General features: G+C 34.8%; 1 protein-coding gene across 2 annotated transcripts in view; it reads right to left on the bottom strand.

Moving 5' to 3' along the window:
- The window catches only part of SLC4A10 (solute carrier family 4 member 10), a 226,922-nt gene extending 211,843 nt beyond the window's left edge, over positions 1-15,079 (bottom strand). For both annotated transcript variants that reach the window (XM_024122229.1, XM_024122230.1), the window contains exon 1: positions 14,999-15,079. In XM_024122229.1, the coding sequence (XP_023977997.1) occupies positions 14,999-15,079 (81 nt within the window). The remainder of the gene's footprint in view (positions 1-14,998) is intronic.
- Positions 15,080-24,664: the final 9,585 nt, after the last annotated feature.

Here is a 24,664-nt window from a genome sequence, read left to right as displayed (position 1 = left end):
AGGAAAACGGAGCTGGAGGAATCAGGCTCCCTGACTTCAGACTATACTACAAAGCTACAATAATCAAGACAGTATGGTAATGGCACAAAAATAGAAATATAGATAAATGGAACAGGATAGAAAGCCCAGAAATAAACCCATGCACATATGGTCACCTTATCTTTGATAAAGGAGGCAAGAATATACAATGCAGAAAAGAAAACCTCTTCAATAAGTGGTGCTGAGAAAACTGGACAGCTACATGTAAAAGAATGAAATTAGAACACTTCCTAACACCATACAAAACAAAAATAAACTCAATATGGGTTAAAGACCTAAATGTAAGGCCAGACACTATAAAACTCTTAGAGCAAAACATAGGCAGAACACTCTATGACATAAATCACAGCAAGATCCTTTTTAACCCACCTGCTAAAGTAATGGAAATAGAAACAAAACTAAATAAATGGGACCTAATGAAACTTAAAGGCTTTTGCCCAGCAAAGGAAACCATAAACAAGACAAAAAGACAACACTCAGAATGGGAGAAAATATTTGCAAATGAAGCAACTGACAAAGGATTAATCTCCAAAATATACAAGCAGCTCATACAGCTCAATATAAAAAAATCAAACAGCCCAATCCAAAAACATGTGGAAGACTTAAATAGACATTTCTCCAAAGAAGGCATACAGATGGCCAACAAACACATGAAAAGATCTCAACAACATTAATCATCAGAGAAATACAAATCAAAACCACATTGAGGTATCACCTCACACCAGTCAGAATGGCCATAATAAAAAAATCTACAAACAATAAATGCTGGAGAGGGTGTGAAGAAAAGGGAACCCTCTTGCACTGTTGGTGGGAATGTAAATTGATACAGCCACTATGGAGAACAGTATGGAGGTTCCTTAAAAATCTAAAAATAGAACTACCATATGACCTAGCAATACCACTACTCAGGCATATACCCTGAGAAAACCATAATTCAAAAAGATACATTTACCACAACATTCATTGCAGCACTATTTACAATAGCCAGAACATGGAAACAAACTAAATGTCCATCGACAGATGAATGGATGAAGAAGATGTGGCACATGTATACAATGGAATATTACTCAGCCATAAAAGGGAACGAAATTATTTGTAGTGCGGTGGATGGACCTAGAGTCTGTCATACAGAGTGAAGTAATTCAGGAACGAAATTATTTGTAGTGAGGTGGATGGACCTAGAGTCTGTCATACAGAGTGAAGTAATTCAGAAAGAGAAAAACAAATACCATATGCTAATGCATATATATGGAATCTAGAAAAATGTTACTGATGAACCTAGTGGTAGGGCAGGAATAAAGATGACAATGTTGAGAACGGACTTGAGGATACAGGGCAGGAAGCAGAGGCTGGGACGTAGTGAGAGAGTAGCATTGACATATATACACTACCAAATGTAAAATAGATAGCTAGTGGGAAGCTGCTGCATAGCACAGGGAGATCAGCTTGGTGTTTGTGATGACCTAGAGGGGTGGGATAGGGAGGGGAGGGCAGGAGGGAGGCTCAAGAGGGAGGTGATATGGGGATATATGTATGCATATAGCTGATTCACTTTTTTGTACAGCAGAAACAAACACAACATTGTAAAGCAATTATACTCCAATAAAGATGCATAAAAAAATAGCCAGTACGCACGTTATCTCCATGTACGTTTTACACTTTTACCACATATGTAAATATCCACGAAAACATGGTGTATTATTTTGCAAGTTTGAAAATAGTATGTAAAAGTTGTATCACAATTTAAAAAAAAAGAAATATATGTGATTAGTCTCCTTCTCTACTTAGTATCGAATAGAAACAGCCAAAACTAATTTATAGCTAGTCTTATACTATAAACATCTCTCGTTTATTAAATTCATGCTATCAATAGGCACTAAGATAAGAGGAAGCAGAGTGGTGCCTAAGAAAATCTCTAAAACCAGACGTCCAGGGTTCATATCCAGTTATGGCACTTACTACTTACTTAGTCATGTGACTTTGTGCATGTTCTTTGTGCCTCATATGCAAAATAGGGATTGTAAATAAAAATAATTATATATGTAAAATTAATTCGTTATTGACTCATATGGTATTTGTCTTTCTGTCTGACCTATTTCAATTAGCATAATGCCCTCAAGTTCCACCCATGTTGCTGCAAATGGCAAGAGTTCATTTCATTCGTTTTTTATGGTTGAAAAATATTCCACTGCCTATACAATACATACACCATATTTTCTTTATCTGTTCATCTGTCAATGAACACTTAGGTTGTTTCCATATCTTGGCTATTGTAAATAACACTGCAATGAACATTAGGATGGAGATATATATATATATCTATATAGATAGATTGATCTATATATATTTATCTATATAGATATAGATATCTTTTTGAGTTAGTGCTTTTGTTTTCTTTGGATAAATACCCAGAAGTGTAACTGCTGGATCATTTGGTAGTTCTCTTTTTGAGGAGTCTCCATAGTGGCTGCCCCAATTTACATTCCCACCAACAGCGCATAGGGGTTCCCTTTTCTCCACACCCTCTCAAACACTTGTCATTCCTTGGCTTTTTGATAACAGCCATTCTAACAGGTGTGAGGTGATGTCTCATTGTGGTTTTCATTTGCATTTCCCTGATAATTAGTGAGCATCTTTTTATGTACCTGTTGGCTGTCCACATATTTTCTTTGGAAAAAATGTCTATTCAGGTGCTCTGCCCATTTTTTAATAGGATTGTCTTTTTGCTATTGAGTTGTATGAGTTCTTTACATATTTTAGATATTAACCCCTTATCAGATATATGATATGCAAATATTTTCTCCCATTCCGTCGGTTGCCTCTTCATTTTGTTGATGGTTTCCTTTGCTATGAAGCAGCCTTTTAATTTGATGTAGTTCCACTTGTTTATTTTTGCTTTTGTCACCTTTGTTTTTGATATCAAATCCAAAAAACATTGGCCTCTATCTTTTATGTTAGAAGATTTCCTCAGAGGTTTTATGGGTTTTGGTTTTGTGCTCATATTTAAAAGTATGAAACCAAAAAGCTAATTGGAAGCCCTGAGTATTTGGATAGGGCTTGTCAACTTTGAGCATATTGTAAAGTGATTTGATTTGGCTGTTTCTTTGGGAAACCCTGATGTCAATATGTCTGGGACCTTCCTCCTGAGCTTGTTGAGTCCAGTTGGATCTTCCATTATCCTGCGTGGCAGATGAATGCCTGGCTGCCAGCTTTCTAGGAGCGAAACAGAGGAGGAGAGTTGGGATCACAGTATTCTTACTGAAGTTGTTTTTAACATGGTGCTTTATGAACTTATCTGTTCCTGGGTTACTCAGTCCAAAGAGATTCTATTTTCTCCTCTCCAGTCTACTGCTGGAGTAGAGGTAGGATATTTGCCTAGTTGACTGAAGTAAAGGAGAAAGATGATCGAGAAATGTGACTGAATTTTAATTCAATACTTTTTACTTTAGTAGCTTGATTCTCTCTTTCAGAGGTATCTGGTGCCTTTCAGGATGCTTCAGTATAACTTGTGTTGGTTCTCAGCTTTTGCCAATGCTAGTTTACAATTCTGTTTTCTCAGTTAGCCAAGTCACTTGACATTTTCCTTCTGCTTTTTTGCTCACAAAATTTTGTCACTGTTTTTTTTCCTCTCCAATTTTCCCCACCCTAATTTAGTTTTGGTATAGAGAAAAGGTTAGAAATAACACTAATTGTCTCTTTAATAGGATTTTGGGAGAAAGGAAATGTAGCTGGGTGTATTCTACCTGGTAGTTATACCTAAACTCTCTTGATTTTCCTTCATCTTTGCTATATTTTCAGAAAATATCTAGGGTAATATTTTCTTCTTGCTATTATTCTACTGTTAATATTTATTCTGCTATTATTATAGTTCATTGTAACTATTACCACATTTTCTAATCTCCAGTTCACATCAAACAACCTCTGAATGAGCTTCAGAAACTTTTTTGCTGCTTTAAAACATACTTCAGTATTCTTAAATTTATATAACATAATCCATTCTTTGAGTTAATATTTACAATTTAACACGTGCCAGAATCTGTACTAGCAGTGGGAATACCGAATTATAAGACACACTTGCCTTCTAGAATTTTACATTCTATGGGAGAAGACATACAAGTAGGTGTTTTTTCAAATGTTATACATTGTAAATGTTATACCAGAAGTAGGCTTTGCATTCTAAGGGATATATAAATGACCACCTAATCCCAATAACTGATGCTTAAACTGAGTCTTAAAGGAAAAATAGGATTGTCAAGGTGAATAAAAAGAGCATTCCAGGCAAATGATGGCACAGCTTGTACAAAAGCATGATGATATCAGCGACTTCAAAGAATATAGATTCCCACTCTTTATAATTTAACAGTTTATTTTCTTTAGACATCTCAAACGATTACAACATCCTGGTGAGGAAAGCATTAACACTACTACTTTTGCATTAACATACACTAAAAGCATTAACATACTTTTTTGTATGAGGAAACTGAGATACATTCAAGCTTTACAGTAAGCCAATAGCAGAGATAGAACGAGAACTAAAATTTTGGTTTTCTGATTGCCAGCTAAATGGTCAATCATTGGATAATTTTAACTCTACATTCTGAAACTGTTAGTCCCTTAGCTGTCTGATTTTTCTCAATGTTGCATACAATTGCAATAATAATAATAATAAGTAACATTGTAAGGCTTACAACCTGCCAGGTACAGTGTTAGAACTTTACATACTGTTACTCATTAAAAATCTTCAAAACACTTGAGTATTCTGAGACTTAAAAAGGCTAAGAGGGGCTTCCCTGGTGGCGCAGTGGTTGCGCGTCCGCCTGCCGATGCAGGGGAACTGGGTTCGCGCCCCGGTCTGGGAGGATCTCACATGCCGCGGGGCGGCTGGGCCCGTGGGCCATGGCCGCTGAGCCTGCGCGTCCGGAACGTGTGCTCCGCAACGGAAGAGGCCACAGCAGAGGGAGGCCTGCATACCACAAAAAAAAAAAAAAAAAAAAGAGGCTAAGAAACTTTCCCGGGAACCCTTAGCTACTAAGAGGCAGAGGCGGGGTTTGAAGGCAGATCAATACTTTTTTTAATTTAATATTTATTTATTTATTTATTTATATTTGGCTGCACATGTGGCTGCACTGGGTCTTCGTTGCTGCGCGGGGGCTTTCTCTAGCTGGGGTGAGCGGGGGCTACTCTTCGTTGCGGTGTGCGGGCTTCTCATTGCAGTGGCTTCTCTTATTGCCGAGCAGGGCTCTAGGCGCATGAGCTTCAGTAGTTGTGGCACACAGGCTCAGTAGTTGCGGCTTGCGGGCTCTAGAGCACAGGCTCAGTAGTTGTGGCGCACGGGCTTAGTTGACATTTTTTTTTTTTTTTTTTTTTTTTGCAGTACACGGACCTCTCACTGTTGTGGCCTCTCCCATTGTGGAGCACAGGATCCGGACGTGCAGGCTCAGCAGCCATGGCTCACGGGCCTAGCCGCTCCGCGGCATGTGGGATCTTCCCGGACCAGGGCACGAACCCGTGTCCCCTGCATCGGCAGGCGGACTCTCAACTGCGCCACCAGGGAAGCCCTGGCAAGCGATTCTTAACCACTGTGTCACCAGGGAAGTCCCGGCAGGTCAATACTCTTAATCAATATGCTATACTGCAATGATATTATATTAGTTAAGTATAAAATCTAAAATTCCTTAATTTAACTTTTAAACACTTCAAAGTCTGGTCCAACCCTACTTATACAACCCTGCTTATAAATTCATATACTATGAATTCCTAATGGTGTCCAAAGTGACCTAGGCCATATGTTTCCATGAACATTTCATACTCATTACCCATTTTGATATTCAACAAAAATTTATTAAGTAGTTACAATGTGCCAGGAACAATATTAGTGCTGGCCTGAAAAAAGTAAAAGACATTAACTTTGCCTTTGAGCAGTTCACAGTCAAGACAGGAAAATCAATGACTTCAGTACACCATGTATTGTGCTTCATTTAAGGTAAATACTAGGATCCAGAAGAAGATATAGAAAAAACACCTAATTCACGCTGAAGAGATGAGGGGATGTTTCAAAAGGAGGTAATGCTTAATTTAAATAAATCTTGAGATATAAGAGAGAGTTAGCCAGGCAAAAACAAGAGAAATGAGGGACCAAAGGCATTATAGGCAAAGAGAACAGCATTTTAAAAGATTTGAGAGAGGCTGTCTCTCTCTAACTAGTAGAATTTAGACTAAGTTTAACTAAAAATGGCTAAGTTTAAATGTCACTTCCTCATTCCTCAAAAAATTAAAAATAGAACTACCATATGATCTAGCAGTACCACTTCTGGGTAAGTATTTGAAGGAAATAAAATAACTATCTCAAAGAGATGTCTGCACTCCCATATTCATTGCCATATTATTGACGATATCCAAAATATGGAAACAACCTAAGTGTACATCCATAGATGAATGAATAAAATAAATGTAGTGGAATATTATTTAGCCATGAGAAAGAAGGAAATCCTGCCATTTGCAACAACATGGATGGACCTTGAGGACATTATGCTAAGTGAAATAAGTCACACAGGGAAAGATAAATATTGTATGTTCTCACTTATCTGAACTCTGAAAATTATCATGAAGGTAATGGGGAGCCTTAGAATTAGTTTAAGTAGGCAAATGCCTGTTCTTGGTTTCCATTTTAGAAAGAATACTCTGGTAGCTGAGGAGTGAATAGGTTGCTTTGGAGATGAGAAATGGGAAGAAAAAAGAAATACCAATTAAGAAATGACTACAGTAGTCCAGGTAAGAAATGAATGTGAACTTACATTGAGATCAAGACAATGGGGAATGGAAAGAAAAGGTTAATTTTGGACTACTTGGAAGAAAGAGTCTACATAACTTAGTGAGTAATTGGACCTGTGGTTGGATTAAAAAGTTGAAAGTTATTACTAGGTCATCATGCTAGGAAAGACAAAGAGGTTTTGAAGATAAAATAATGTTTTGCTTGGGACATACCAAGTTTGAGATATTGATGAGATAAATGAGCAGAGATGCAGTCTGGAACACTAGATAGAGGTTAAGATGTAGATTTAAGCTATAGATTTGCAATTCACCACCATGTAAAGCAGCATTTCTCAATTTTGGCAGCCCATCAGATTCACTTGGAAAGCTTTTTGTAAATATAGAAGACTGGGCTAAAAATCCATAGACTTTATTTAGTACTTCTGAAATAAGTCTGGGGCATCAATGTTTTTAAAAAGCTAAACATTTGATTTTGATGCATAATTACAATTAAGAATCACTGATGGGTAATTTAAGTCATGAGCATAGATTAGATTCATGGTTTTCAAACAGCACATTGCACCAATTAGGGGAGATTTAGAAGCAATTATCAGAAAGATTGTGACAATAATAACAACAACTATAATTTATTACCTATGGTAGAAACTGTGCTAAAGACTTTATACATGTTATTTGTAGTGGAAGAGAAATCTAAAAGAATGTGTCAGATGAAAGTCATCACGCCTCTTACATGAAGTCTTCCACAGCACTTTCAGTTTACCTTGAGGTCTCTCATCTCAATTTGGTATTTAGAATATACTAACTTATACAAGGCTATCTAGTATCTAATTTGAATGTATATAACCTTAAGCAGTATAACACAGTGGTTAAGAGCAAGATCTGTAGAGCTAGACCTCCGGTTTGAACCCCATATCATCCTATCCTTTGCTGGCAATTTTGGTCTTAGGCAAGTTGTTTAGTTTCTTTTTAGTATACTATATATAATTAAAGTATAATGTGTGTGTATGTATGTATGTGTTTGTGTGTATTTTATATTTATATACATATACAGGTGATACTTTACATATACTATAATGTAAATTCCTTGAAGGGGTGGATTTGTTTTATATCTTGTTTATCTTTTGTAGCTTTCTCCTCAGCTTTACCTAGTCCAGTGGGGAGTAATTATAATAACTAATATTTGTTAAGCTAGTCACTGTTTGAAGCAATTTACTTACATTAATTCATTAATTCAATTGATTTTCATTATAAGCCTAGAGATTAGCATATTAGTACCCTCATTTTACAGATGAGAGTATTGAGAAAGAGAGGTGAGGTAACATTACTAAGATAAATACTGTCTGTAAGTGGAGGATATGGGGTCTAAAGAAGCAAATCCAGCTCTATTAACTTGAGCTCTTAACTACTGCGCTCTACTGCCTCCCTCCATACTACACAATAGACTCAATAAATTATTATGAGTTTGAATAAAATTTGAAAGAAAGGAATGGCTAGAAATAGATGGTATCCATTTTTTTTTTTTTTGCGGTACGCGGGCCTCTCACCGTTGTGGCCTCTCCCGTTGCGGAGCACAGGCTCCGGACGCGCAGGCTCAGCGGCCATGGCTCACGGGCCTATCCGCTCCGCGGCATGTGGAATCCTCCCGGACCGGGGCACGAACCCGTCCCCTGCATCGGCAGGCGGACTCTCAACCACTGCGCCACCAGGGAAGCCCGGTATCCATTTATATGCAGCACATTTTGCAATGTACTTCATTGAAACTAGGTTCTGTTGCCTTTTATAAAGAGAAGTTTGATAAAAGAATATTCAATTACCTTTTTAACTTACTTATATTCCTGTATTATCATTTTTCAAAAGGATTGGGATAAGGAAAGGATCATTTCAGTAAATGTCTTTTATCTGTTTTCTAAGGTAAAAAGTGTTTAAAAGTTTTAAAGCAACCCAAAGCCCAATGTTCTCCAAAGTTTCTCCCAGAAATGGATCTATGATTCTAAACTAAGTATTGTAAACTTATTGGGCCCCTACCATATGTATGGCTATTTCCCAGGCAATGTGAAGTCACAGGATTAATAAAAACAACTTCATAAGAACTTCTAGAAAAATGGGTTTTTCAAATAATGCAGACTTCTACAGAAAGAAACAGAGTACTCTCAACTGTATGGATCTGCTATTGCTCTAAATAAAGGGCCAGAAGAGCAATTCTGTCTGGTTTCATTTTTACTCACACTTGTGGAATTCCATTAGTTTATTTCTGACATACTTTATATGGATGATGTACTAAATGAGAGGATTCAATTCCATTTTTTTCACAATTCCCATGCACAAATATCATCCTCCTGATAACAAAAGTCACCCCCCAGATGTCACACCTAAAGGAAATCTGCTCTTGGATGTTACCCATCTTTTTTACTAACCTCACACAATACTGACTAAATTCTTGTGTGTGGAGTAGAAGATTTAAAGGTGATATTAAAGGTATTAGCAATGACAGTTTACTTTATCATTGCTATATTAACAAAGAGCAAAGCTTAAATATCCCTGTAACTTCCATGGTTATAAATAGCAATTTCTCCTTCCAATTTTTCCTAAGACAAAGTCCTTATTATCCAAATATTCACCATAGTGACATGCATATTCATTGTATTAAAATGATCCCTCTAGGTTGTCCTTGGTCTAGGAAATGTCAAAAATAAAGCCAAAGCTAAATCTGATTACCTACCAATAAAATAGAGTTTACATCAGGGACAAGCAGGAGGTCTCTTAGGATCTGAAATGTAGGACTTTTGAGTGGTTGTGGATAGACTGAGAAATGCTCTCACGTGCAACTTTGATAGAGAATTTTATTAAAATCCTTAATTTTGCTTCTACCCCCTACCTTGTCTACTAACTACTAAATCTACTCAGGAATTTAATTTTCATTTACAAAGTCTCAAGAGAGTTAGAGCCCTGAAAATGACTGCAAAATATAGGTACCGTTCTTTGGTTTTTTATTTTATTTTCCCCCAAGAATAAGTAGTTCATCACAGAAATGTTCTCAGTTTAGTAATCATAATCTAACACTCAAGATTCTGCATTATCTGGTCCCAACAAATCTTTCCTGTGATAATTTGAATTACCCCAACAGGTTATAAGCCAAAATGAACTATTCCGTACTACTCAAACATATTATTTGCTTTCTGTCTCCCAACTTTTACTCATGTTGTTTCCTCTGCCCAAAATGACCTTTTCCCTATCTTGGCCACTCTTCAAGGTCTAACTCAGATGCTACCTTACCATGCTACCTTACCATACTTGCCCAATTCCCCATCTAGTTTCTCTTCTTCTCTCCCCACTCCGCTTGAAATATTCTGCCCACTGAACTCATAGCAGAATAATTTATGCTTCTTTCATATCTCTTTTGAATCTCTGTGGCACTCACTGCCTTCCACATTCTGTTATAGTTACCTGTATTTAGTGTTTACAATTCACTACCTATGAATTCCTGAAGGCAGGGACCCATTGGTCTTTATATCCTTGCCCAGTACTGTGCTTACTGGAACACTGTAGGGTTTTGTATGTTTGGTTTTTTGTTTGTTATAACAAATTGCATTGTGCTGAGATTTGATTGACTGTGTGCCAATTTGGGGAAATAGCTGCACATTGAGAAAATTGCTCAAGAGAAGAGAACTAAAATGCAAAAATGTCACAAAATGTAACACTTAAGATTATTTAAGATTTAGATTTCATCCAAATATCAAATTACACACTTGTACTTAGGAGCTTGGCAATTTTTAAGCAAATTGATGTTTTTACATTAAATAACATCAGCAATTCAAAATAGTATACTCTATCAAACAGGAACTTGAATTTTCTTATTCATATATAGCATTGTATTTATAGCATATTTCATTTTAGTCTTTCATCTAGAATAAAAATTTTCATTAACAAATAAAATTACTAGGGACTTCCCTGGTGGCACAGTGGTTAAGAATCCGCCTGCCAATGTAGGGGACACGGATTTGAGCACTGGTCCGGGCAGATCCCACATGCCACGGAGCAACTAAGCCCATGTGCTGCAACTACTGAGCCTGCACTCTAGAGCCCGCGCTCCGCAACAAGAGAAGCCACCGTAATGAGAAGCCCGCGCAGTGCAACGAAGAGTAGCCCCCGCTCACGGCAACTAGAAAAAGCCCTTGTGCAGCAATGAAGACCCAACACACCCATAAATAAATAAATAAATAAATAATTTTTAAAAAAATTACTAAAGCAAGCTCAGTATAATTTTCAGTGAAGTTTCTGTCGAAGACATTTTTTATAATTTAAAAAATAACTCAGGGCTTCCCTGGTGGCGCAGTGCTTGAGAGTCTGCCTGCCGATGCGGCGGACGCGGGCTCGAGCCCCGGTCCGGGAGTATCCCACATGCCACAGAGCAGCTGGGCCCGTGAGCCATGGCCGCTGGGCCTGTGCGTCCTGAGCCTGTGCTCCGGACGGGAGGGGCTACAGCAGTGGGAGGCCCGCGTACCGAAAAAAAAAAAAAAAACACCTCAGATCATTAAACCTAAGCTATATAACTTGTCTATTATTTTATTTAAACCTTGATTTTACTCCTTAATTTTAATCTCCAACTGTTACTAAAGAAGACATGACATTGCCGTTAAGTTTACCCAAAGACCCAGTGATTTTCCTGTAATGAAGTAGTTGGTAAAATATAGGAAAGCAAAGGATCTACACACATAGGATCTTAATAGAAGTTTAAATCAGGCTAGTAAGCAGATGCAAAAAAACTTTAAACAAAATTTTTCATCAAGTCACAATTCTTATAGTCAGTCAATGTTAGAATTTAGTCAGATGTAGCATGTTTTTCTTATTTGCATTTTTATAACCATCTTTATTTCAGTGTACCACGTGTTTTTGACTGAATTTCTTACTTGATAAGAAGAGTGAGGGAGAGAGATCAAAATTAAACTCATGACGACCATTACCAATAGCCCATCCTAGCTCTAAGAGTGTACATAATAATGTCTGCCAATAAATAATGTTGGCAGTAATGTGCTTAGTATATACCAGTACTCTTAGAGGTACTTTATATACATTAACTTGCTTGATCTTCACAACTCTTTGAGGTAGGCACCATTACTATCCCTATATCACAGCTGAGGAAACTGATACTCAGAAAGGTTAAATAACTTGCCCATGATCATACAGCTGGTAAGTGGTGTAGCTAAGATTTGAACCTAGTGAACACGGCAGTCTGGATGCTTAAGTACCATACTATACAAACCAGAAGAATTTGTAAATCAATTTTCTATTGCTCTAATCCAAGAAAACAGGTACTATTGAGCAGCATGCGCCAGTCTAGGATTCTAGGGAAACAAGGTTTTTGCATCTGCTCTACCCACCTCCCTGCTACTTTCAGCCAGCACAGATACGAAAGAGAAGAGAGTAGTGCTTGGATGTCTAAGAGCCAGCTGGTTAAGGTCTACTTACCTACTAGTTCCTCCCAGTCCTCTTCCTCAGAGCCTAAGGCGAATCCTATCCTCCCCAGTTTATTCAAAGTACTCCATAAATGACTGACCTAGCATTAAACACTCCAAACTTGTTACTCCTTATTTCCAGAGTTTAATCCCTACTAAATCAAAACCCCCTTCCAAAATACATAATGACCTATGCCTAGCCTGGAATTATACTGGATTGGTCACATCCCTGTTTTGAGCTGATTCTTGGGGTCCCTGCTTCTGCCTCCTGCCAATGGGCTAGGTCTCCCTTCACTCTCAAATTGAAAACTATGGCTTATAAAACTTACAATGTTATTTTATTTATTCACAGTTTATAATGCCCTAATAAAAAGAATTTAATGTGTTATAAAAGAAGTTAATGCAGTTATCAAAATTACAAAATGCTTGATTATACAGTTCAACCCAATCTTTTATTTCTCTAATATCAAGAGATTTACATGAGAAAAAAACAATTATATGTAACTCATCCTAAGATTCACCAATTTATAAATTAAATTAAAACTGACTGTACCATACCACTTTTGAAAAGTCAATTCAAAATGTGAACATAGCTCATTATGTACATTTTCTCATAATCTTGAAAGCAGGAAACAACTCTTTCTTTTCTGTATTCTCTTCACAACACCAAATACAGTATTGTGCAAATGATCATATTTCACAATTACTCAAAGCGTTGTTTACAATTGAACAATTACTCAAATACTTGTTTACAGACAGCTTACCTCAGAAACCTTTACAAAATATAATGAAACACATGTATAAAATGGTACAGATAGAGGCAACCATTGCAAAAACAAGATGACCAATTGTTACTGAGCAGATGTACAATCAATTTCACCATTCAAAAGGTCAAGATCACCTTGCTGTACAGGCAAAAGGCTGACATTACATTAAATGTCTGTGACATTTTAATCAATCTTAACTTTTTAATGTTATATATTTTGACATAGCAACACAGAGAAATTTTTCTCCACTTTGTAAAAGAAATAACTCTAAGACAGTAATTTTTTTCACCTTACATTATTGAGGATATTATTGAGATATCCTCATTTAAGTGCCACTGAAGAAGGTAACTAAGAATTTTTATTGCTTGGTTCTCTTGAAAGGTCACAAATACAGTGAAAAATCTAGCAGAATGTTGTGAAACCAATACCTAGAGGAATCCCAAAGCAATGCCAAGAAACAGAATGTACTCATAGTGACTAATACATGCAAATACTGGAAATAAATTCTAACAGATTAAACAGGTTTTGTAGCAACTAAAAGGTATATTCAAATCATTCCAAAACTAATCAAGCTTAAGAATATGGCAGTCTTCCCTGCTAATAAGAATCTAAGCTGACTAAGTAGCCTGAATAACATATAAATTATAGCCAATATCAGTAGGTATAAATTTTAGTGTGCTTTTAATTAAAAAGGAGAAACTGACCCCTTAACTGAATCATATCACTGTTTCAGACTTCCACTACAGTCATTTGATAAATATATTCATATTTAATACATCATTTTACACTGATGAGCCATTAAATTCTAATCAAGCTATGGAATCACGAAGACAAAACTTTCTGCTGAGAAATGCTGCACCATTTTCTCTCTTTTTGCACATTTAATATGGAATGCCTTGTCAAGTATCTGCCAAGTCCCCTAATACTGAGGCAGAAATATTATAACATAAAAAAATACAATAAATTTCCTTCAAAATCTGAATGTCAGAGGCACAGTTTCTTACCCAAGCATGTAATTCTGAGGACATGCTATAACAAACAAAATTAAACGTGATAGGGAAAAATGGTTTAAAATAAATAGAGTTTCAGCATAAAATAGATATATAAATCCAAATTCTTTGCTGTGATGATCTTCTGCTCTTTGTAGTTAACATGTTTAATGTAGTCAAGTCTTTTCATTGTGAAAATGAAAGTAAACAAATGCAGAGTATCTCTGGGTCAAAAACATTAAACAGGCTTATATGTCACCAGATTTCTATGTAAAAAACCAAACCAAAACAAAAAACAGATTTATCATCTACTTTAATCTATAAGCAATGCCTTAGAAGATCTCTACATTAAGAGGACAAAGCATAATTATTTCAATAGATCTGAGAAATGATTAAAAGTTAATGCCTTCTAAAACTGTTTAGATACTGAAATACAAATTTCAGGAAAATAGCTCAGATGCTGATAAACATGATTCTACTCATCACACTTGGGTTGCTGTGTGGTTGCACAGTACAATGGTAGCAACATCTATTTCTATGCTCAAGTAATCCCAGATAAAAATTTTTATTATGTCACTATATACAAGCAGCTAGCTATGGTGTATCCTTATAAGTTTGAACAATTTATGCTATTTTCATCATTTGAAATAAAAGATGCAATTTGACTGTATTCAGGTTTTAATCTGGAAAAATCTGTAGAGCCCAAAACCTTGCCCTTAATCACATACAAAGAATCTATTTCCTTACCTCCCACTTCCCCATTAAAAGCTACAGTAAACACAAACTTAAACACACACACATTTCTAAAATTCATATTGTTTAACTGGTGTCTAGTACTATAAATATTACTTGTTCAAATATCCTAAGGAAAATCTAATAATAAACAATTACATTGATTAATATGTTGTAAATGACTAAGAGCTAGAAAAAGCAATAACTCTACAATCTAATGGTATAATCATAATTCATGAAGTCATACCTGATGACTTAGAGATTGAAAAGGCTCACAGGTTCCAGACTGCATAACCTTTCTATTTCCAGAGACCCCTAAAGATTGCATTTCCTGTCTTACAAAAGATAATCACAGCCATCTCTATGTCTCAGCATCTTCAGGGCTAGTGAAGAAAACATCAAAGAGCAGATCTGTCCATTAGTATCTGTTTAAGTCATCATGAAGATATCAGATCTCATATGCTGTTTATCATCTCCCCTTTGCAGTTACAAACACTGCATATTAAGGGAGGATGACACAGTTGTATTTGCTGAGGCTGCTAATGCTGTCTGAAAACAGTAAGCTTACTGCTTAGAGCAATTCTGCATCATCCAAACAGAGAATGAACCACGTCTTTCAGATTTCCCACCTCTGATAATATAAAGATTTCACATGCCAAAGAAAGTTTGATTTTTTTTGTCATTCCTTTAAAAATAAGCAACATTCTATTTAATTAAGTGTCTAATGTATCTGTTGCAAATGCCATGTTAAAATGTTAGTTCATAATTATTAGGCAGTTTTTTCCATATATGACTAAGCTTTAATGATTTAACAAGCAAAATTATACTCTAAAAAAGGACTCTTCCCTCCAAACCATGTGTATCATCACTCATCCAACCCTTCAAAATTAGAAGTCCCTAAAAATGATGAGTTTTTATTCTGGCAATCTTTGATAATTGTGTGTAACAGTAGATAGATAAATAGGTAAATGCATATTCACTTTTTTAATTCTCATGAACTTCATTTTGTTTCATATTCTTCAGAACAACATGCTTCAATAGAAATCGCTTTTACACTATTATAAAAGGTATAATATCTCCTACAGAGTTTAATATGCAAAAGACAACATGCTATTATCAAATTCCAAAACTGCATGGTTAAATCTAAATCTAGGAATTAAACCTACATTATTGGCATTTTTATTGTGATTTTTCATTGCATCTTATTTGTGTTCATCAGGGTTCTTGTAATGCTTTCTTTTCCACAAAAGAGTAGAATCAAAGAATTTTAAGATTAATAGTCTGATAATAGAAAACCAATATCCTCTAAAATTATAAATGTAAATACTTTCTCTTTACCATGTGATAAAAGATTATATTTTAAAAATAAAACAAAGACTAAAATTATAATATATTTAATTGAATGCAAAATTGGGACACCAAGTACAATATATTACCCTAAAAGACTCTTCACATTATGTATATCCTGAATTAATGGATATTTTCTTTATATACCTATGAATGCTTTATTTATATACCTGTGATATAAACTAAATGAAATTTAATGATAGCTAAAGTGCTTTACAGAAAATGTTTCAGGTAAGTGTAGACTAATTACGAACCAGTATAAATTTCCACTCACAACGTTTGATGAGCATATGAGCATAATTTGTATTATCATGGAGACTAGTCAAAATGGGTCTTAAAAATTGGACTTCTTTAAGAGGCTGAGGGGTAAGGGCATAAGGGAGATGTTGGTCAAAAGTACAAACTTCCAGTTATAAGATGAGTAAGTTCTAGAGATCTAAACAGGATAGTGATTATAGTTAATAATATTGTATTATATACTTGAAAGTTACACGATGGTGGTAATTATTTTGCAATATATAAGTGTATCAAATTAACATGTTATACACCTTAAACTTAAACAATGTTATATGTCAATTATATCTCAATAAATCTAGGGGAAATTATTATACCTTAAATATATCCAATTTTTATTTGTGGAAAGAAATTAGCTTTCTTTAGTAGCCTGATCCACATTATGCTCTTAGAGAAATTATTGCCTCTAACTGCACATGTTCAAAGGGTTTGGTATTTTGGCTGTATGTATACAATGACAGACCTGAATGGAAAATCATATGTAGGCAAATATGATTTATATATGCAATATTTACTCTGTTATTGCAAACAAAATAGGTACTCATTCTTTAAGAGCTATCTTAACATCTATCTCCCTTTCTATATTTATTTCTTCATGTAGAAAATATTAAACATCTTCTATGTGTCAGATACTGTGCTAGAAAATCTGTGACAACATAAGATATGCCATCACAAAAGCAGATAAACACGTATGTTTTGCTATGACAGAAGATTAAGAGGTGATATAAGAGTGATAGCAGGGCATCTGACCCTAATCTAGGGATCAGAAAAGATCTTCTTAAGGAAGTACTGTTAAAACTGAGAAGATCCTGAGCAGATCATATTCAACTAATGCTAAATACAGCATGGTTTGACCATAAAGTTTAAGTAGGACAGAGGGAAGAGATGAGGCTAAAAGTGTAAGCCAAGGTCTAATCACAGGACTCTTCAGAAGCCATTTAAAGAGTATGAACTTAATCTTCAGGGGAATGGTAATCTATCAACGCAATCATTTTTGTAGTTTAAGATTATTCTGGCTATGGTAGAGAATCAATCAAGTAAAATAAAACTGGAGAGAGACAAGTTATATAATTTGGGGTAAGAGATAATGATGGCCTGAACCAAAGTGGTGGCAGTAGCAATGAAGGGAAATGGATAGACACCAGATATACTTTTTAGTTAGAAGGAATGGGATTTGGGGACTAAATGTAAGAAATGAGGTAAAGAGAAATGTCAGGGTCAACGTTTATTCATAACCTCCTAAATTATTATAGATTTCATTTTGACAAATCAATATACTTTCATCACATGCTCCGTTGCATTGTCATTAATCCATTTCACGTGTATATGTTTACTTTTTATAAAATAGCCAGAAAATTGTGAGAAGGAAGACTCATCTGACATTCATTCTTTGTCCTCTTATAATGTGTTTAACTTTGAGCAAAGTTATTATAAATGAATAAATGGGAAATAAACTAAAAATTGTACTTTTCTTTCATATATTGTGTCATAACATTGATATAAACTTTGTTTACATCAGTTACCGGACATTATTAATTAGTATATACAATCTAATTTTCTTCAGTGTTTTCTTGCCAACATATTTAATTGATCTTTGCAATAAGAATATGAAAATGAAAACCAGAATACAAAGAAACTCTTAATCTCTCTACCATTTAGTTGATAAAATCAACTTAAGCCAAAAAAAAATTCATTTATAATTCATTAATCAAGTAATGGATTAACATATGTTAAATATAACAATTAATAGTAATTTAACCTGGGCTAACCAGTTAAAACTAATAGATACCTATTTTTTAGAAAACTATTGCTCTATGAAAATAAATATTTATTCATACAGTATGCTTACACATAGCAATGTTATTAAGGTACTCTCATAAGAGGAAGGCACAATGCCTCTACATTTTCCCTAACAAGTCTATCTAACAAAGTATTGATTAAAAGCAATGAAGAACAACCAGAATATAGCAAAAGAACCCCTTGGTTTGAATGAGGAAATAACTAAAAGGGTCAAATAAATTTAAAATCTTTGTCTATTTAATTATTTGCTGAACATCAGACCATTCTGAATAATAAAGGATCAGCATCTTAAAAACAGTAAGAGCTTTATAATAATTATCACATATTTAGCTCTTACTTTTTATGTCTCAGGGACTATGCAATCCAATGCCCTCATTTTACAGATGAGGTAACTGAAATTTAGAGAAGTTAAATGATTTGTCTAAGACCAGGTAGTAGCAGAGCCAAGGCCAGAATTCAAAATTCTTGTCTCCTAGTTTCAAGGTTTTCCCCAATATAAATCACTATGTTACTGAGTGAAGTAAGTCAGACAGAGAAAGACAAATACATGATATCACCTACGTGTGGAATCTAAAAAAAAGCGTACTCACAGGGGACTCTACTCAGTGCTCTGTGGTGACCTAATTGGGAAAGAAATCTGAAAAAGTGTGGATATATGTATACATATAAACTGATTCACTTTGCTGCACAGCAGAAACTAACACAACATTGTAAAGCAACTATACTCCAATAAAAAAATAAATAAATGAATTTTAAAAGGATACAAATGAACTTATCTACAAAACAGAAATAGAGTTACAGATGTAGAAAACAAACTTATGGTTACCAGGAGGTAAGGTGGGGGGTGGGGAAGAGATAAATTGGGAGATTGGGATTGACATATACACTACTATGTATAAAATATGTAACTAATAAGGACCTACTGTATAGCACAGGCAACTCTACTCAGTACTCTGTAATGGCCTATATGGCAAAGGAATCTACAAAAGGATGGATATATGTATATGTATAACTGATTCACTTTTCTGTACACCTGAAACTAACACAATATTGTAAATCAACTATACTCCAAAAAATTTTTTTATGAAAAAATAATAAATCACTATGTCTTTTGTCTTTGTAATAATATATTTTATCTTCAATAATTAAAAAACTTTCATTTTAACAGTTTCATGTTACTATGTTGAAAAACATAGTAAATATTTCAGAAAAATATCCATAAGAATCAAAAGTTGTTTATTAAAGTTTTTATCATAAAGCATTCTTTTTTCATATTTATTTAAAGATAACTTATATCACATGGCCAGGCCCCACAGCAGGTCTGGAGACAAGCCTTGCCCACCAGTGTGCTGCAGCAGTAGCCACAGCACTTGCACAAAAAGAATTTCCAAATAAGAATTTCTACCCGGCAAGGTTATCATTCAGAATTGAAGGAGAGACCAAGAGTTTTCCCGATAACCAAAAGCTAAAGGAGTTCATCAGCACTAAACCAGCTCTATAAGAAATGGTAGGGCTTCCCTGGTGGCGCAGTGGTTGCGCGTCCGCCTGCCGATGCAGGGGAACCGGGTTCGCGCCCCGGTCTGGGAGGATCCCACATGCCGCAGAGCGGCTGGGCCCGTGAGCCATGGCTGCCGAGCCTGTGCTCCGCAACGGGAGAGGCCGCAACAGAGGGAGGCCCGCATACCACAAAAAAAAAAAAAAAAAAAAAAAAAAAGAAATGGTAAAAGGACTTCTTTAAGCTGAAAAGAAATGGCATTAATTAATAATAAGAGAACATATAAAAGTAAAAATCCCACTGGAAAAAGTAAATATATAATAAAGGTGGTGGATGTGGCAAGTATAAAGCAAGTATGAAGGTTAAAAGGCAAAAGTATTAAAATTAACTAAAATTACAATAATTAGTCAAAGGATGCATTAAAAAAAGATGTAAAATGTGTCATCAAGAGTATAAAATATTGAGTGGGGGAGTAAGTAAAAAGATAAAGCTTTGGAATGTGTTCAAATTTAAGTTACTACCAACTTAAAAGAGGTCACTATTTACATAACATGTTATATGTGAACCTCACAGTAACCAAAGAAAAGCCTATAGTAAATACACAAAAGAAATTGCAAAAGGAATCTAAACATAGCACTAAAGAAAACCACCAAAACACAAGGGACAAGAAAAAGAGAAGTAAGAAACAGAGAAGAACTACAAAACAGCCAGAAAGCAAATAACAAAATGGCAATAAGTACATAACTATTAATAATTACTTTAAGTGTAAATAGACTAAATTCATCAACCAAAATTCACCACACAGAGTGGTTGAATAGATAAAAAAACAAAATTCACCTATATACTGCCTACAAGAGGCTCACTTCAGAAGAAAGGACACACACAGACTGAAAGTGAAGGAATGGAAAAAATATATTTCATGCAAATGGAAATGAAAAGAAAGCTGAAGTAGCTATCCTCATATCAGACAAAATAGACTTTAAAACAGAAAAATAAAAGAAAAAGAAAGGCATTACATAATGATAAAGGGGTCAATCCAGCAAGAAGATATAACACTTATAAGTATATATGCATCCAATGGAGGAGCACCAAGATATATAAAGCAAATATTAACAGACTTTAAGGGAGAAATTTAAAGCAATACAATAATAATAGGGAATTCTAACATCTTACTTACATCAATGGATAGGTCATCTGGGTAGAAAATCAATAAGGAAATATTGGACTTAAATAACACATTAGACCAGACAGACTTAATAGACTTTCTATCCAAAAGCAGCACAAAACACATTCTTCTCAAGTGCACATGAAATATTCTCCAGGATAGATCACATATTAGGTCACAAAATAAGTCTCAATAAATTCAAGAAGACTGAAATCATATCAAGCATCTTCTCTGACCACAATGGTATGAAACTAGAAATCAATCATAAAGAAAAAAATGGGAAAACCCACAAAAACATGGAGATTAAATTACATAGAGATTAGCTTACATCCCACTGAACAACAAATGGGTCATCAAAGAAATCAAAGGAGAAATCAAAAAATACCCACAGACAAATGAAAACAGAAATATGACATACCAAAATCTATGGGATGCAGCAAAAGTGGTTCTAAGAGGGAAGTTCATAGCAATATAGGCCTTCCTCAAAAAAACAAGAAAAATCCCCAATAAACAATCTAAGTACACCAAGGGAAATAGAAAAAGAACAAATGAAGCCCAAAATTAGTAGAAAGAAGGAAATAATAAAGATCAGAGGAGAGGTCTGCTTCTGTTTTTGTTATATTCACTAGTTTGTTGTATATTTTAGATTCCACATATAAGTGATATCACACAGTATTTGTCTTTCTCTGTCTGACTTGTTTCATTTAGCATAATGCCCTCCAAGTCCATCCATGGTGCTGCAAATGGCAAAATTTCATTCTTTTTCATGGCTGAGCAGTATTCCATTGTGCATATATACATCTTCTTTATCCATTCATCTGCTGATGGACACTTACGTTGCTTCCATGTCTTGGCTATTATAAATAATGCTGCTATGAACGTTGGGGTACACGTATCTTTTCCAATTAGTGTTTTTTGTTTTTGTTTTTGTTGTTTTTGGATATCTACCCAGGAGTGGAATTGCTGGGTCATATGGTAGTTCTATTTTTAGTTTTTTGAGAAACCTCCATATTGTTTTCCACAGTGGCTGCACCAATTTACATTCCCACCAACAATTTAGGAGAGTTCCCTTTCTCCACAACCTCACCAACATTTGTTATCTGTGTTCTTTTTGATGATAGCCATTCTAACAGACATGAGGTGAAATCTCATTGTGGTTTTGATTTGCATTTCCCTGATGATTAGCAATGTTGAGCATCTTTTCATGTGACTTTTGGCCATCTGCATTTCCTCTTTGGAAAAATATCTATTCAGTTCTTCTGCCCATTATCTAATTGGGTTGTTTGTTTCTTTGATGTTGAGCTGTATGAGCTGTTTATATATGTTGGATATTAAACCCATTATCGGTCATATCATTCATAAATATATTCTCCCATTCAGAAGGTTGTCTTTTCATTTTGTCTATGGTTTCCTCTGTTGTGAAAAGCTTTTAAGTTTAATTAGGTCCCATTTGTTTATTTTTGCTTTTATTTCCTTTACTTTAGAAGACAGATCCAAAAAAATATTGCTGTGATTTATGGTGTGTTCTGCCTGTGTTTTCTTCCACGAGTTTTATAATATCTGGTCTTAGATTTTGGTCTTTAATCCATTTTAAGTTTATTTTTGTATATGGTGTTAGAGAATGTTCTAATTTCCTTCTTTACATGTATCTGTCCAGTTTTCCTAACAACACCTATTGAAGAGACTGTCCTTTCTCCACTGTATATTCCTGCCTCCTTTGTTGTAGATTAATTGACCACAAGTGTGTGGGTTTATTTCTGGGCTCTCTATCCTGTTTCATTGATCTGTGTCTGGTTTGTGCCAGTACCATACTGTTTTGATTACTATAGCTTTGTAGTATAGTCTGAAGTCAGGGATCATGATTCCTCCAGCTCTGTTCTTCTTTCTCAAGATTGTTTCAGCTATTCAGGTTATTTTGTGTTTCCATATAAATTTTAACAAAAAAGAAGCTGACTCACAGATATAGAGAACAAACTAGTTATGACCAGTGGCAGGGACAATAGAGGAGTGGAGTGGAGGTATAAACTATTGGGTATAAGGTAGGCTCAAGGATGTATTGTACAACACGGAGAATACAGCCAATATTTGGTAATAACTGTAAGTGGAACGTAACCTTTAAAAATATATAAAAATAAGAATTTAAATAAATAAATAAAAATTTTTAAAAAGGACACATACACTCACACAACGATCAGAGGGTAAATAAATGAAATGGACACAAAAAAATAGAAAAGATCAAAGGGAAAAGAATCTGAAGCTGTATATCTGGAACTAACACCATATTGTAAATCAACTATAGTTAAATTTTTTTAAAAAAATCAATGAAACTAAGAGCTGTTTCTTTGAAAAGATCAACAAAATTAACAAACCTTCAGCTAACTAACTAAGGAAAAAGTAGAGGACTCTCATAAGTAAAGTCAGAAGTGAAAGAAGAGAACTTATAACTGATACTACAGAAATACAAAGGATAATAAGAAACTTTTATGAACAATTATACACCAATAAGTTGGATACCCTAGAAGAAATTAATAAATTCCTAGAAACATACACTCTTCCAAGACTGAATCATGAAGAAACAAAAATATGAATAGATTAATTACTAATAAGGAAACTTAAATGGTAATCAAAAATCTCCCCAACAACACAAGTCCAGGACCAGAGGGCTTCACTGGAGAATTCTACAAAACATTCAAAGATTTAATACTTCTACTTCCCAAGCTCTTCCAAAAAGCTGACGAGGAAGGAAACTTTACAAACACATTTTGTGAAACCAGAATTACCCTGATACCAAAACCAGATAACAACACCACAAAAAAGGAAAACTACAGTCCAGTATCCTTGATGAACACAGATGCAAAAATCCTTAACAAAATACTAATAAACCAAATCAAACCATACATTAAAAGAATCATACACCATGATCAAGTTGAATTTATTCCAGGGATGCAAGGAGGGTTCAACATCTACAAAATAAACGTGATACATCATATTAACAAAATTAAGGCAAAAATGATATAATCATCTCAATAGATGCAGAAAAAGCATTTAACAAAATTCAATATCCATTTATGATAAAAAACTCTCAACAAAATGAGTATAGCGAGAATGTACCTCAACATAATAAAGACCATATATGACAAACCCACAGCTAATGTTATTCTCAATGGTGAAAAATTGAAACCTTTTCCTCTAAGATCAAGAAAAAGACAAGGATGCTCACTCTTGCCACTTCTCAACATAGAATTGGAATTCCTAGCCACAGCAATTAGGCAAAAAAAAGAAATACTGAGCAACCAAATTGGAAAGAAAGAAGTAAAACAGTCATTATTTGCAGATTACATGATATTATACATAGAAAACCCTAAAGATGTCACCAAAAAAACCCATTAGAAAAAATAAATAAATTCAGTAAAGCCACAGGATACAAAATCAAGATACAGAAGTCTTTGGCTTTTCTATTCACTAATAATGAGCTATCAGAAAGAGAAATAGATAAAATATTCCCTTTTAAAATAGCATCAAAAAAAATACCTAGGAATAAATTTAACCAAGAAGGTGAAAGACCTGTACACCAAAAAGTGTAAGACACTGATGAAAGAAATTGAAGAATACACAAATAGATATTCTGTGTGCATGAAATGGAAGAGCTAATGTTGTTAAAATGTCCGTAAGACCCAAAGAAATCTAAAGGTTCAATGCAATCCCTATCAAAATTCCAATGGCATATTTCACAGAACTAGAAAAAATAATTTTAAAATGTGCATGAAGGAACTTCCCTGGTGGTCAAGTCGTTAAGACTCCACACTTCCACT

The sequence above is a fragment of the Physeter macrocephalus genome, chromosome 2 (genome assembly GCF_002837175.3).
Source record: "Physeter macrocephalus isolate SW-GA chromosome 2, ASM283717v5, whole genome shotgun sequence".
NCBI classification, from domain to species: Eukaryota; Metazoa; Chordata; class Mammalia; order Artiodactyla; family Physeteridae; genus Physeter; species Physeter macrocephalus.
This window is presented reverse-complemented; position numbering and strand designations above follow the sequence as displayed.